A 13508-nucleotide genomic window follows, 5' to 3' on the forward strand; every position below is an offset into this window, starting at 1 on the left:
CATCTTGCTGTCAGCTATTTAACATAGGTTACGCAAGTTATGCTCCTTATTCACATAACTTATATTCATGTCAGGTTAAAGAAAAAATCAAAACATTTCAAAAAGAAACCATTGGATACGTATCAGGAATGCACTCTTTCAAAGATACCGTATTTTTTGCTCTATAAGACTCACTTTTCCCCTCCTAAAAAGTAAGGGGAAACGTGTGCGTTTTATGGAGCGAATGCAGGCTGCGCAGCTATCCCACAAGCCAGAACAGCAAGAGGGATTGCTGCTTTCACTGCGCAGCGATCCCTCTTGCTGTTCTGGCTTCTGAGATTCAGAATATTTTTTTTCTTGTTTTCCTCCTCCAAAAACTAGGTGCGTCTTTTGGTCTGCTGCGTCTTATAGAGCGAAAAATACGGTAGTTGCAAACAGATGAAGACAGAACAGCACAAAGCAGCCTCTTGACGATTTAGGACGTGAGAGCTGCTTCATCAAGAAAGCAAAAAACAAAATGGTGTCCTGCTGTAATAAATATAATTACAATTCTCCCACTCGCATGTCAAGTTTTGCCAAGCAAGCAAGCAAACAAACAAAACTTTCTCTGTATCTGCATCTCACTTACTCTTTTCTGTTTCTGAGCCAGTTGTTCCAGTTCCTGCTCTTTTGCTGTAAGCTTATGCTCCAGATCTTGACTTCGGGACTGAAACCTTTCTGTGTCCTGTAAAATTAGAAAAAAATATTGTTAAGAGCACCAGGGTATTAATTAAGAAGTCTAGGCATGTGATCATGTTCCCAGTATTCAATCTGTATATTACAACCACTTTTTGCCCGTTTAATAATGCATTCTTTGTTGAAATTTGAAATGCAAGCAGAACACATTAAACGGTTATAAATCTTTGCAATAACATATTTGTCATCTGTACACAGTTGGTTTCGAAATATCATTTTCTGTTCTATACCAAAGGTCTTTTTATCCAACTTAAATCTCTCTGTTAATTGTAAATGAGAAAAAACAATTGAAGGCCATAAACAGTTAAAGCTATTAACTGTTTCCTTGTTTTAATTTTACAGTCTCTTTGACTCCGCTCTAATAACTCTTGATAAGTTAACCATTTCTCTTTGCCTGTCTCCTCTTTTCTAGGAAACGGTTCTTGTGTTGAAATCCATAAGGGTAATCTTTGCACATAACCTATATTTATTTCTAGTCCAAATTCTTAATATGGTGTTGTTGTTGTTGTTTAGTCGTTTAGTCGTGTCCGACTCTTCGTGACCCCATGGACCAGAGCACGCCAGGCACTCCTGTCTTCCACTGCCTCCCGCAGTTTGGTCAGACTCACTGTCCAACCATCTCGTCCTCTGTCGTCCCCTTCTCCTTGTGCCCTCCATCTTTCCCAACATCAGGGTCTTTTCCAGGGAGTCTTCTCTTCTCATGAGGTGGCCAAAGTATTGGAGCCTCAGCTTCACGATCTGTCCTTCCAGTGAGCACTCAGGGCTGATTTCCTTCAGAATGGAGAGATTTGATCTTCTTGCAGTCCATGGGACTCTCAAGAGTCTCCTCCAGCACCAGAATTCAAAAGCATCAATTCTTTGGCAATCAGCCTTCTTTATGGTCCAGCTCTCACTTCCATACATCACTACTGGGAAAGCCATGGCTTAATATGGTACATCTAACAAAATGATTTTTGAAGTCCACATTAACTTTGACTTTATCATATCACACACATATTGTACAAGAATATGAGCAAGGGTTGTGTGCATTAAATATCAGCTTAATTCACTTTGCATGGGTTTTTTGTTGCCTGTTCTCCCTACTTGAGATAAATCATTTAAATCAGTGTCTCATATCTCTATGTTTATGCTCTTTGGTTCAAATGAACTTGTGTCTTCACTCTTCTAATTTTTTTAAAACATATTTTTTTATTCAAGATTTCTTGGTTTACAAAAGTATGTGCAATGTCTCTTTTTTCAAGTTACATTTTCTACGGATCAGTTTCATTTGCTGAGACATTAGTGCTACATTAGGAAGAAAAGGGGGAAAGGTGGAGGGGGCCGTGGTGAGTGGGGGTGCGGTGGCGATGTTTCTATTCTACTTAATGTATGTGTAGAGTTTTGTGTCAGCATTGCTTGTGTGGGTTCTCTTTACTATTTGCTTGTGTTCCTTTGGTGGTGAGAGAGGTTGGGGTTGGCCTAGGGTGTGGTTGTTTGTTTGTGACTGGCTGTGGTGAGCTTTGTTTGCATGTGTGAGTGGGGTGTGTGGGTGTTTTTGAGTCAGGTCAGCCATATTGATTTGTATACTGTTGGTGGATTCTTGTCATTGTCTTGTTGGGCTGTGTATTTGATAAAGGGGAGCCATACCGGGGTGAAGGTGTCTTCTTCGATTTGTGCCAGTGTCAGTTTCAGTTTATTGGTTAATTTTTCTAGTAGGGCTGTTTCCCATACTATTTGGTACCATTGGTCCATGTTGACTCCTCACAGGTTTCTCAAGTGTCTGGCTATGATGCTTCAGGCTGCTGAGAGTAGGTGGGTTATGTGCTCTTTGTGATGTGAGTGGGCATTATAATCTTGGAAGATGTTTAGTAGGGCCAGTTCTGGGGTGACTTCTAATACTTGCTTAGTTATTTTACATATTTCTTGTATGGTTGTTGTCCAGAATAGTTGGATTTTGGGACACTCCCACCACATGTGGAGGTATGTGCCTGTGGAGGTGCATCCTCTCCAGCATTTTGGTGAGGTTCCTGGGCATATTAGCGCTAGTTTCCTTGGTGTTAGGCACCACCTGTAAGTGAGTTTCAGAGTGAGTTCTTTCCTTTTCGTTGATTATTAGAACATTAGAGCAGCTGAGAAGAAATCCATGATAAAATGCTGCAAATAAGGAACTTGCCTTCAAAAGGAATTTTTCTTTCTCATTTTTGATCTGCTGTTCCATTTCCTCATAGAGATGCTGGATTTCCTCATCGTAGGCGGCTATCTTCCTAGACAGAAAGAGAAAAGTACATCAGGTGAAATTCTTGCTGTAGTAGTGGCTTCTGGATTCATATATAAGGAGCCAATCTCACATTTTTACTTCTGAGTACCTGTGTGTGTGTGCGTTTCAGTGGGAGGAGGAAGATTTCTCTGAATAAAAGTTGTGTTGTGCTAAATTCTGTCCCTCGTGCAATTATTTCTTCATTCCGTTTTTTTCTCTTTATTCAGCTCTTCAGCCAAAACAAGCTTACAAATCATGAAAATAGGGTAGGTTACCCACCAGCCAGAGTTACCTTGTTTTTCAGAGCTGTGAGAACCTCATTTTCTCCTCTCTTCCTTTTCATTTTATTGTAAAACTATGTGCAAAGCCGAGAGTCAGAGCAGGCGTCACAAATGTGCTGCCTGTAAGACTTTGTTAAGAGTGCTTTGGTACCCCATAAATTATTGCAAGTTGTTGATCACCAATTACAATTGGTGGTCTGTGACAAAGAAAAAGAAAAACCTTTTAAGTGCACTTGTTAGTAATGCCCCCCCGACACTTTCCTCCTAAAAGGTTTAAAGTTGTGAAAACCAAGTGCTTTGGGCTACCAGCACTCTGTTCTCCCAGAGCCGAAACAGAAGTCTGAGGACAGGAAGATACATGGATGAAGAAGCAAGGTGTTTTAGTAAATATTTCCCGACCAACTTTGACCTCTTAACTCAGACGGTGCAATTTTTGAGAACCATTTCAGTAATTGAGAGGGTGGGCAGGCAGGCAGGGAGAGATAGGTTATAGTGATTTCCAGCGGTGGATGGTTGCCAAGAAAATCACCAGCAGTAGCAGCTCTTCCTTCTTTCTCTGTTAAACTTAGTTTTGCAGCGGGAACAGCCCAGCAGGTAAAGTTAAAGGTAAAGGACCCCTGGACGGTTAAGTCCAGTTAAAGGAGACTATGGGGTTGCGGCGCTCATCTTGGTTTCAGGCCGAGGGAGCCAGCGTTTGTCCACAGACAGCTTTCCAGGTCATGTGGCCAGCAGGACTAAACCATTTCTGGCGCAACGGAACATCATGATGGAAACCAGAGCACACAGAAATGCAGTTTATACCTTCCCGCCAGAGCGGTACCTATTTATCTACTTGCACTGGCGTGCTTTCGAACTGCTAGGTTGGCAGGAGCTGGGACAGTGCAATGGGAGCTCACCCCGTCGCGAGGATTCGAATCGCAGACCTTCTGATTGGCAAACCCAAGAGGCTCAGTGGTTTAGTGGTTTAGACCACAGCGCCACCTGCACTGTTAAACTTAGTTTTGCAGTGGGAACAGCCCAGCATATTTAAGCGATGGATGGGAGGGAAGTAGCTGCCTCTTCTGGCAGCAACAAAACTGTTTAAGAAAGACAACAGGAGGGGCAGGTGCTTTTGTCACTGTTTTTTCCAGGCAAAACACTGGAAACTGTTAGATTTTCTCTCTCACCCCCCCGCCCCAACACACACTTTGGTCCACCTCCACCCCCAAATCTGTGATGACAAAGTGCTACACAGAACTTTTGGCTCAGTGCTACTCAGAGCAAACTGCTACCCTGAGCCCTGGCAAGACAAAACCTATGGGTGCTTTTGCACCAGCTGTCTACTTCCTATCTGCTTTCCCCCCAAGCATTTAGGATATCATAAAATGCACTAACCTATTCAGGACACGCTCCAATTCACTCTTCTCATTATCAGCTTCTTGAAGCTGAGAGAAAACTTTTGTCAGGAACTCTTCAAAACTAGACAGTAAATGTGGCTCATCCTTCCTCAGGTGAGACCATAGTTGCTTTATGTCACTCTCGCTGGAGAAAGAAAGAAAAAGGAATCTGTGTGACTTGCATGGTTCCTGTAGCAGCAAAAGTTTCAGCATTTGCATATAAGCAAAAATCACAATCACTATTGTAGTCATGAGGCCTATTATATGCTTACCGCCACGATGAAATTATAAAATCAGGACAACGTATCCTATCAATATGAAAGTTGGCAGGGATAATTGACCTTGTGAGAGGCATGATAGCTTGATAAAATTATAAAAGAAAGGAATAATAACAATAATAATAATTATACCCTGCCCATCTGGCTAGGTTCCCCACTCTGAGTGCCTCACAGCACATATCAGAACATACTAAAACACCAGACATTAAAAAACTTCCCAATGCTGGGCTGAGGTGAGTTTTTATGCTCATCCAAAACGTAACAGAAAAAGGAGAAATTGAAGGTAAGATTTTTGTCATATTTTAGCAGAGTCCTGTGGTGCCACCTGGTAGGTTTATCTGCTAGTCTCAGAATGACTAAGTGCAAAAATAGAAGATGGGAAAAGCTCATTTTCTCCTGCTCGGGATGGTAGGACCAAAACAAATAGCTTGAAATTATAACCTGCTTTAAAGCAAAGATTGGATGCTGTCCTGTGGAGCTTTCAGCAACCAAAGGAAGGGACTTAAGCTGTTCTTTATTACTTCATCCTAATAATAAAACCTGTTTCTTAAATAACTGGCCTGGTGTGTTTTGGGTCCATATCTAAAAACAACCTCTGGCCCTTGGCTGAACAACGCCCCTGTAGCTTATGTTCATTAGCTGCAGTCCTGCCCTCTGGGGAGGCTGAAGACAATTCGTTGGACTCTTCTTTGTGACAATAATTCGGGTGTTTGAAAACTGCCTTCATGTCTCCCTCGCAGAGTTACCCACTCTGTGCTAAATATACTGGTTCTTCATGGACCTTATTTTGCATGACTTGGCCATCTTTGCTGTCCTCCTCTGAATCTGTTCCCATTTGCCTGAGGAGTGGCACTACCCATGGCTGCACTGGGCCTTCCTGTGGCTGCTGTGAGCCGCGCCAGACCTCGCCAGGCCTCCCCGCAACAGCGGCGGGCCTCGTGGCCTCCTCCCGCTGTGTGACATCACACATGCGCATCATATGCATGACATCACACACATGCGACAGCCCCCCAAAAGTTGGGCGGAACTTGGCACTTATGGTTCACTTCTCTGCGTCCAAGCAGTCCGTGAAGCAGGGAGGCCAAAGTGGAATAGGAAGGCTCCAAAAAGACTGAACCTGTGAATTTAGCTCTGAATTAGCTGCTTAATGTACTGAAATGGAGAACTCTGTGAAACCTCAAGACAAAGCAACGTAGAGTTTAGGACTGCAGGGCTGCACAGAAGGTAAGCAACAGGACTGAGAAAGGAACAAATGAGAGAAACTACAGCTTTCTTGTTTTCTGCTGCACTGAGAGATTTGGTGTCCAAATTGCCAAGTGGAAATCCTAAAGAATGTCGTTCTTTGTGTTGTGTCTTTTTCACAGTCCTTTAGCCAGTTATCTTGCAGGTGCAGATAGGTGATACTACACATACAACCTGAGATGGTACAGCCCCCAAAATACAGCACCATGTGATTCTCGTGATTCTCGGTTGTTTTTTGACCACACTTACTCTTCTAAGATATTGTTAGCGCCAAGCCTCTCCATAAGATTCGAGAACTGATATTCCTCTTCATTGCTTTCCATGCTGTTTTGTTTCCATTCAGACTGATACACATTTTCAGTTTCACATTCTTGTGTGTCGGAAACAGATGCCGTCCGACCCAACAAAAACTGACCTACAAATTAAAAAGAGTTCATTTTTAGAGGGGTTTTTTCCTCTGGTGGCAGATGACAGAAACTACGACACCACGAGGCCTGTGTAAAACAAATCAAATAAAGGTTTTATTACAGAAACAACAAAGCTTGTGGGTGTTTTCTCTCTGCAGGCAAAATTCAAACTGCAACTTTCCCTCCTTTTGTAGTCATGACCAGCTGTACCTAATCTGCCCAGAGCTCATGCCCAGAACTCACATAAACAGTTCTTAAAGTTACAAATATCTTTACTGTTTCTTTGCAGAATGACTCCCAACATTCATCTGATAAAATGTTTGGCCCTCAGGATAATTCCAAGGAATTGAAAAAATTTATTTACAACAGCCTGGAAAATGAACTACGCAACTCTCAAAACTAGGTTCTACAAGGTAAAGGTAAATGTAAAGGATCCCTAGACGGTTAAGTCCAGTCAAAGGCAACTCTGGAGTTGCAGCGCTCATCTCACTTTCAGGCTGAGGGAGCTGCCATTTATCCACAGACAGCTTCCAGGTCATGTGGCCAGCAGGACTAAACTGCTTCTGGCACAACGGGACACCGTGACGGAAACCAGAGTGCATGGAAATGCCATTTACCGTATTTTTCGCCCTATAGGACGCACTTTTTCCCCTCCAAAAATGAAGGGGAAATCTGGGTGCGTCCTATGGGGCGAATGCAGGCTTCGCGGACCTCTCCGCTAGCAGCGGGAGCGCTCCCGCTGCTGGCGGAGAGGTGCCTGCATGCCGAAGCCTGCGCGCGCTGAGCTCAGCGCGCCCAGGCTTCGCGGACCTCTCCGCTAGCAGCGGGAGCGCTCCCGCTGCTGGCGGAGAGGTGCCTGCATGCCGAAGCCTGCGCGCGCTGAGCTCAGCGCGCCCAGGCTTCGCGGACCTCTCCGCTAGCAGCGGGAGCGCTCCCGCTGCTGGCGGAGAGGTGCCTGCATGCCGAAGCCTGCGCGCGCTGAGCTCAGCGCGCCCAGGCTTCGCGGACCTCTCCGCTAGCAGCGGGAGCGCTCCCGCTGCTGGAGGAGAAGTGCCTGCATGCCGAAGCCTGCGCGCGCTGAGCTCAGCGCGTCCAGGCTTCGCGGACCTCTCCGCTAGCAGCGGGAGCCAGCACTGGGCTCCCACGGCTTGCAGAGAGCTGCCTGTTTGGGGGCTGGGGTCGGGGGAAGCTCGGGCTTCCCCAACCCCGCGCCTGGGGGGGAAATAATTTTTTTCCTTTATTTCCCCCCCAAAAAACTAGGTGCGCCTTATGGGACGGTGCGTCCTATAGGGCGAAAAATACGGTACCTTCCCGCCGCAGCAGTACCTATTTATCTACTTGCACTGGCATGCTTTCAAACTGCTAGGTTGGCAGGAGCTGGGACAGAGTAACGGGAGCTCACTCCGTCGCAGAGATTCGAACCGCCAACCTACTTATCAGCAAGCCCAAGGGGTTCAGGGGTTTAGACCACAGCGCCACCCGTGTCACAGGTTCTACAAGAGGAAAGTTGTTGGACTCCCCTCGGTTCCCAGCAGTCTGGTGAAGGATGGATGATGATGGAAGTTGTACTTCAACATCATCTGCCGGGCCAGATTTCCATTGGGTAAAATCAATAGCCGTTGGTGAGTATGGCAGAGCTGTGGAGCCACTCACCTGAAACTAGCATCACTGCAGCAGACCTGGATAGGGCAGGAGTGGAGCAGAGCAGCATTGAGGCTGAGGCGGAACTGGCCAAGTCAATCTGGAACTGGCAAGTGCACAGTCACAATATTGCAACTGCCCTGCCCCACCCTTGTCCCGTCCAGGTAAACTGCAGCGAGACCAGTGCCAGGGAGGGGATAATCTAAACGAATGAATGGGTGTGCTCTGTGAGGCCACCAAATTAGCTGAGTGTGGCTATTTAGATCAGTTAATAGGTCATTCACAGAGGAATTATACCAGAAAGATATGGACGGCTCGTACACCCCAGGTAGTGTGGTTGCTGACCTTGAGCCAGACATCCTGGAGAGTGAAGTCAAATGGGCCTTAGAAAGCACTGCAAATAACAAGACCAGTGGAAGTGATGGTATTCCAGCTGAACTATTTAAAATTTTAAAAGATGATGCTGTTAAGGTGCTACACTCAATATACCAGCAAGTTTGGAAAACTCAGCAGTGGCCAGAGGATTGGAGAAGATCAGTCTACATCCCAATCCCAAAGAAGGGCAGTGCCAAAGAATGCTCCAACTACCGAACAATTGCACTCATTTCACACGCTAGCAAGGTTATGCTTAAAATTCTACAAGGAAGGCTCAAGCAGTATATGGACCAAGAACTCTCAGAAGTGGAAGAGGCAGAGGAACCAGAGACCAAATTGCAAACATGCGCTGGATTATGGAGAAAGCTAGAGAGTTCCAGAAAGACATCTACTTTTGCTTCATTGACTATGCAAAAGCCTTTGACTGTGTCGACCACAGCAAACTATGGCAAGCTCTTAAAGAAATGGGAGTGCCTGATCACCTCATCTGTCTCCTGAGAAATCTCAATGTGGGACAAGAAGCTACAGTTAGAACTGGATATGGAAAAACTGATTGGTTCAAAATTGGGAAAGGAGTACGGCAAGGCTGTATATTGTCTCCCTGCTTATTTAAGTTATATGCAGAATTCATCATGCGAAAGGCTGGGCTGGATGAATCCCAAGCCGGAATTAAGATTGCCGGAAGAAATATCAACAACCTCAGATATGCAGATGACACAACCTTGATGGCAGAAAGTGAGGAGGAATTAAAGAACCTTTTAATGAGGGTGAAAGAGGAGAGCGCAAAATATGGTCTGAAGCTCGACATAAAAAAAACGAAGATCATGGCCACTGGGCCCATCACCTCCTGGCAAATAGAAGGGGAAGAAATGGAGGCAGTGAGAGATTTTACTTTCTTGGGCTCCATGATCACTGCAGATGGTGACAGCAGTCACAAAATTAAAAGACGCCTGCTCCTTGGGAGAAAGGTGATGGCAAACCTAGACAGCATCTTAAAAAGCAGAGACATCACCTTGCCAACAAAGGTCCAACAAAGGTTAAAGCCATGGTTTTCCCAGTAGTGATGTATGGAAGTGAGAGCTGGACCATAAAGAAGGCTGATCGCTGAAGAATTGATGCTTTTGAATTATGGTGCTGGAGGAGACTCTTGAGAGTCCCATGGACTGCAAGAAGATCAAACGCATCCATTCTTAAGGAAATTAGCCCTGAGGGCTCACTGGAAGGACAGATCGTGAAGCTGAGGCTCCAATACTTTGGCCACCTCATGAGAAGAGAAGACTCCCTGGGAAAGACCCTGATGTTGGGAAAGATGGAGGGCACTAGGAGAAGGGGACGACAGAGGACGAGATGGTTGGACAGTGTTCTCGAAGCTACCAGCATGAGTTTGACCAAACTGCGGGAGACAGTGGAAGACAGAAGTGCCTGGTGTGCTCTGGTCCATGGGGTCACGAAGAGTCGGACACGACTAAACGACTAAACAACAACAACAATAGGTCATTGGCCCTGTTATAGCTGAAAGAGTGTCTCCACCCCCATCATTCAGCCTGGACACTGAGGGCCAGCTCCAAGTACCTTCCCTCACTGCAAGAAACAAGGTTACTTAGTGGCGCCTGTCCTGTGGAACGCCATCCCACCAGATGTCAAGGAAATAAACAACTACCTGACTTTTAGAAGACATCTGTAGGCAGCCCTGCTTAGGGAAGTGTTTAATGTTTGATGTTTTATTGTGTTTTTAATATTCCTCTGGGAGCTGCCCAGAGTGGCTGGGGAAACCCAGCCAGATGGGCGGGGTATAAATAATAATAAATCATCATCATCATCATCATCATCATCATCATCATCATCATCATCTGAAAGGTCTTTGAAGCACCATTTTCATTTTAGAACTTACTAAATCCTGTGGAAAATTCCTCTGGAGTAAGTGAACCGTTGCCATCTGCATCCAGAGTATCAAATACATTCTCCAGCTCTTCCAGACTGAGAGGTAACTCACCATGAAGCCTCTGAAATGACAAATTGTTCCTCGTATAAAAATGAATTTCAGTTACTGTACCGTATTTTTCGCTCTATAGAATGCACTTTTTCCCCTTGAAAAATGAAGGGGAAATGTGTGTGCGTCCTATGGAGCGAAGACGCCATAGCCCCGCGACCCTCTCCCGGCTGGAGAGGTGACGTGCGGCTATGGCAGGAGCCTCTTTAACCGTGAGCCACCTCTTCAGCTGGGAGAGGGTGTGCGGGGCTAAAGAAGCCATAGCCCCGCGACCCTCTCCCAGCTGGAGAAGTGACGTGCGACTATGGCAGCAGCCTCTCCGCTGCGCCTTTCCGCTGCTCCCTGACCTGCTCTTTGGGGCTGGTGGTGGGCTTCCCCCCGCCAGCCCCAAAGAGCAGGTCGAAAGGAACCTGAAGCCTGGAGAGCAAGAGAGGTCGGTGTGCACCAACCCCTCTCGCTCTCCAGGCTTCCAAGGTAGCCGCCTGAACGCACCTTAAACGGCACCTTGTTTTAGAGCGGGAAAACAAGAGGGGGAAAATTCTCCCTCTCTCTGCGCAGCGCCTCTTGCCGCTTCGCTGAAGGGGCACTGGGCAGAGAGGGGGAGAATTTTTTTTTCTTGTTCTCCCCCCTCTAAAACAAGGTGCGTCCTATGGTGTGAAAAATATGGTAAATCTTAAAGTCAGACAACAACAAATAATTTAGATTTGCAGAAGATTGCCTGGTCAATTAAATGACACAACGCTCCACAAAGCTGCATTGTACACTTTACCTGCATGTCACAACGAGCAATGAATCCTTTGCCTTCTACATCACAGATCTGAAAGCACTCGTGTGCTTTTGCTAACATATCCAGTTGCGCTCCTGAATTTCCATCTGTTGCTTTGCTGCTTTCTGCATTTTCTTGTGTCCTGCGAGAAGCAATGACTCTTTTCTTTCTTTCCATCTTCACCGCTTTGATTGCAGAAGCATTTCAGGAAGCAACCATATAGTTTGGTCTCCAATTTCGGCCCCGCACCTGAATCTGAAAGAAATAAAACATATCTCAACATTGCTCTCCTTCATCTTTTAGCAACCACCTCTCTTTAGGTAGCTGCTGAAGCACAGCAGAAGGAAGGGGTCTCTTTTATTGAACAAAATGGCCGCCACGATCTCTTCCTTTCATAGAGTGAACAACTCAAACTGCAGATAGGTCAATGAATGGAAAAGTGGGGCTGGGGAAGATGGAGCACATCTAGAAATTATATCAAAAATAAAGCCAGCCTGATCAAAAATGGTAAACACAGAATTTTTACCTTTCATACTGTTATGAATTTGTGGGTGCCAGACAGTTATAATCTCTGGATTCAGGAAGTGTTAACAGCTAATTAAGACGGGCTGCCTTCCTGTTTTGAGGTGATCGCCTGGGTGATGGGCCATTAAGAGAACAAGGGTGTGAGACGTCTCCTCTCTAAACCAGAGTTTGGAGTAGAGAGATTAGTAAGATGTGATGTGAATTAGAAGGAAAGCAACAAGCTACAAAGCCAGATAGGCACAGAATGATATTTGATGTCTGTTTGAATGCTGTAGCTATAGGAGAAGCACGACCCTTCTGATGTGTTGATGCTGTGAGCTCCTCCACCGTAGGCTCAGGCTGTATATATTTGTAAATAAACCATATATCCTAAAGACACCGCAGTCTCCGCTGTGCCTCATTCCCAAAAGGAAACAGAGATGCTGGATAAGTGCCTGGAACCCTTACATATTACACAACTCAGAGTTTGGGGTTGCGTGCAACAAAACCTTCCCCTATTACAGGGTTAGGGAATCTGTGGCCTCCCAGATGTGTACTCCCGTTTCCATCAGCATGGCCAAGGGTCAGGGATGATGGGAACTGTAGTTAGAAGCCCTCCCTAATTCTAATTCCTTCGTTCTAATCTATGTCGTTGCAATATTGTCCTCTGAACTCAATGTATTTTCATGTTTAAAGGTAAAGGACCTCTGAAAGTTAAGTCCAGTTGCGGACGACTCTGGGGTTGTGGCGCTCATCTCACTTTACTGGCCGAGGGAGCCGGTGTTTGTCAGCAGACATTTTTCTGGGTCATGTGGCCAGGAGGACTTAGCTGCTTCTGGCAAAACCAGAGCAGTGCACGGAAACGGTGTTTAGAATAGAATAGAATAGAATTTATTATTTATACCCCGCCTATCCGGCTGGGTTTCCCCAGCCACTCTGGGCGGCTTCCAACAAAGTATTAAAACACAGTGGTCTAAAAATAAAATAAAAATACAGTGGTCTGTTAAACATTTAAAGCTACCCTAAAGAGGGCTGCCTTCAGATGTCTTCTAAAAGTCTGGTAGTTGTTTACCTTCCCGCCGGAGCGGTACCTATTTATCTACTTGCACTGCGTGCTTTCGAACTGCTATGTTGGCAGGAGCTGGGACGGAGCAACGGGAGCTCACCCCGTCGCGGGGATTCGAACCGCCGACCTTCCGATTGGCAAGCCCTAGGTTCAGTGGTTTAGACCACAGCTCCACCCGCCTCCCTTTTTTTCATGTATAGTTCACAGGAAGAGTAGGATGTGCAGGTGGGACCTGCAACGCATGGAGGGGAGAACATTAAATGTTCACTGACAATTTTCAGACCATTTCACCCAGCATGTAAAAATGCAAAAATGCATTGAGTACAATTTTTCATCCATTACCTGGTAATATATCAGACTTAACTAAACAGAAGCTCCTCCCTTTTTATTACCTTTCCCATGTTAGATCCTGTTTGTATAAAAGTGTAAACACAGGTCACTTGAGTCACAGGACAAGAGAATAAACTCTTAAGAGCCTTATCTCCAAACAGGCTGCAGCAGCAAATAATTGCTTAGGGTGGTTTCCACTTCTATAAACTCACTAGTGTTTCTTTTATAATTCCTAATAGTTAATATAGTATAATATTGTTATGAGTTGGGGCAGCTGTATGCCTGAGCCCCCTTCTGATTCC

The 13508-nt window shown here is 45.5% G+C and overlaps 1 protein-coding gene across 1 annotated transcript in view; it reads right to left on the minus strand.

Annotated features, from left to right (window-relative positions):
* Nucleotides 1–13508, minus strand: part of CRACR2A (calcium release activated channel regulator 2A) — a 66992-nt gene that overhangs the window by 46271 nt on the left and 7213 nt on the right. The window contains exons 3-8 of the mRNA XM_083440768.1: nucleotides 11310–11561; nucleotides 10442–10553; nucleotides 6377–6542; nucleotides 4606–4752; nucleotides 2867–2957; nucleotides 608–703 (exon numbers count right to left, since the gene is read on the minus strand). Of these exons, the coding sequence (XP_083296894.1) occupies nucleotides 608–703; nucleotides 2867–2957; nucleotides 4606–4752; nucleotides 6377–6542; nucleotides 10442–10553; nucleotides 11310–11483 (786 nt within the window). The 5' untranslated portion in view covers nucleotides 11484–11561. The remainder of the gene's footprint in view (nucleotides 1–607; nucleotides 704–2866; nucleotides 2958–4605; nucleotides 4753–6376; nucleotides 6543–10441; nucleotides 10554–11309; nucleotides 11562–13508) is intronic.

The sequence above is a fragment of the Podarcis tiliguerta genome, assembly GCF_965153285.1.
Source record: "Podarcis tiliguerta genome assembly, chromosome: 5".
In the NCBI taxonomy this organism is placed as follows: domain Eukaryota; kingdom Metazoa; phylum Chordata; class Lepidosauria; order Squamata; family Lacertidae; genus Podarcis; species Podarcis tiliguerta.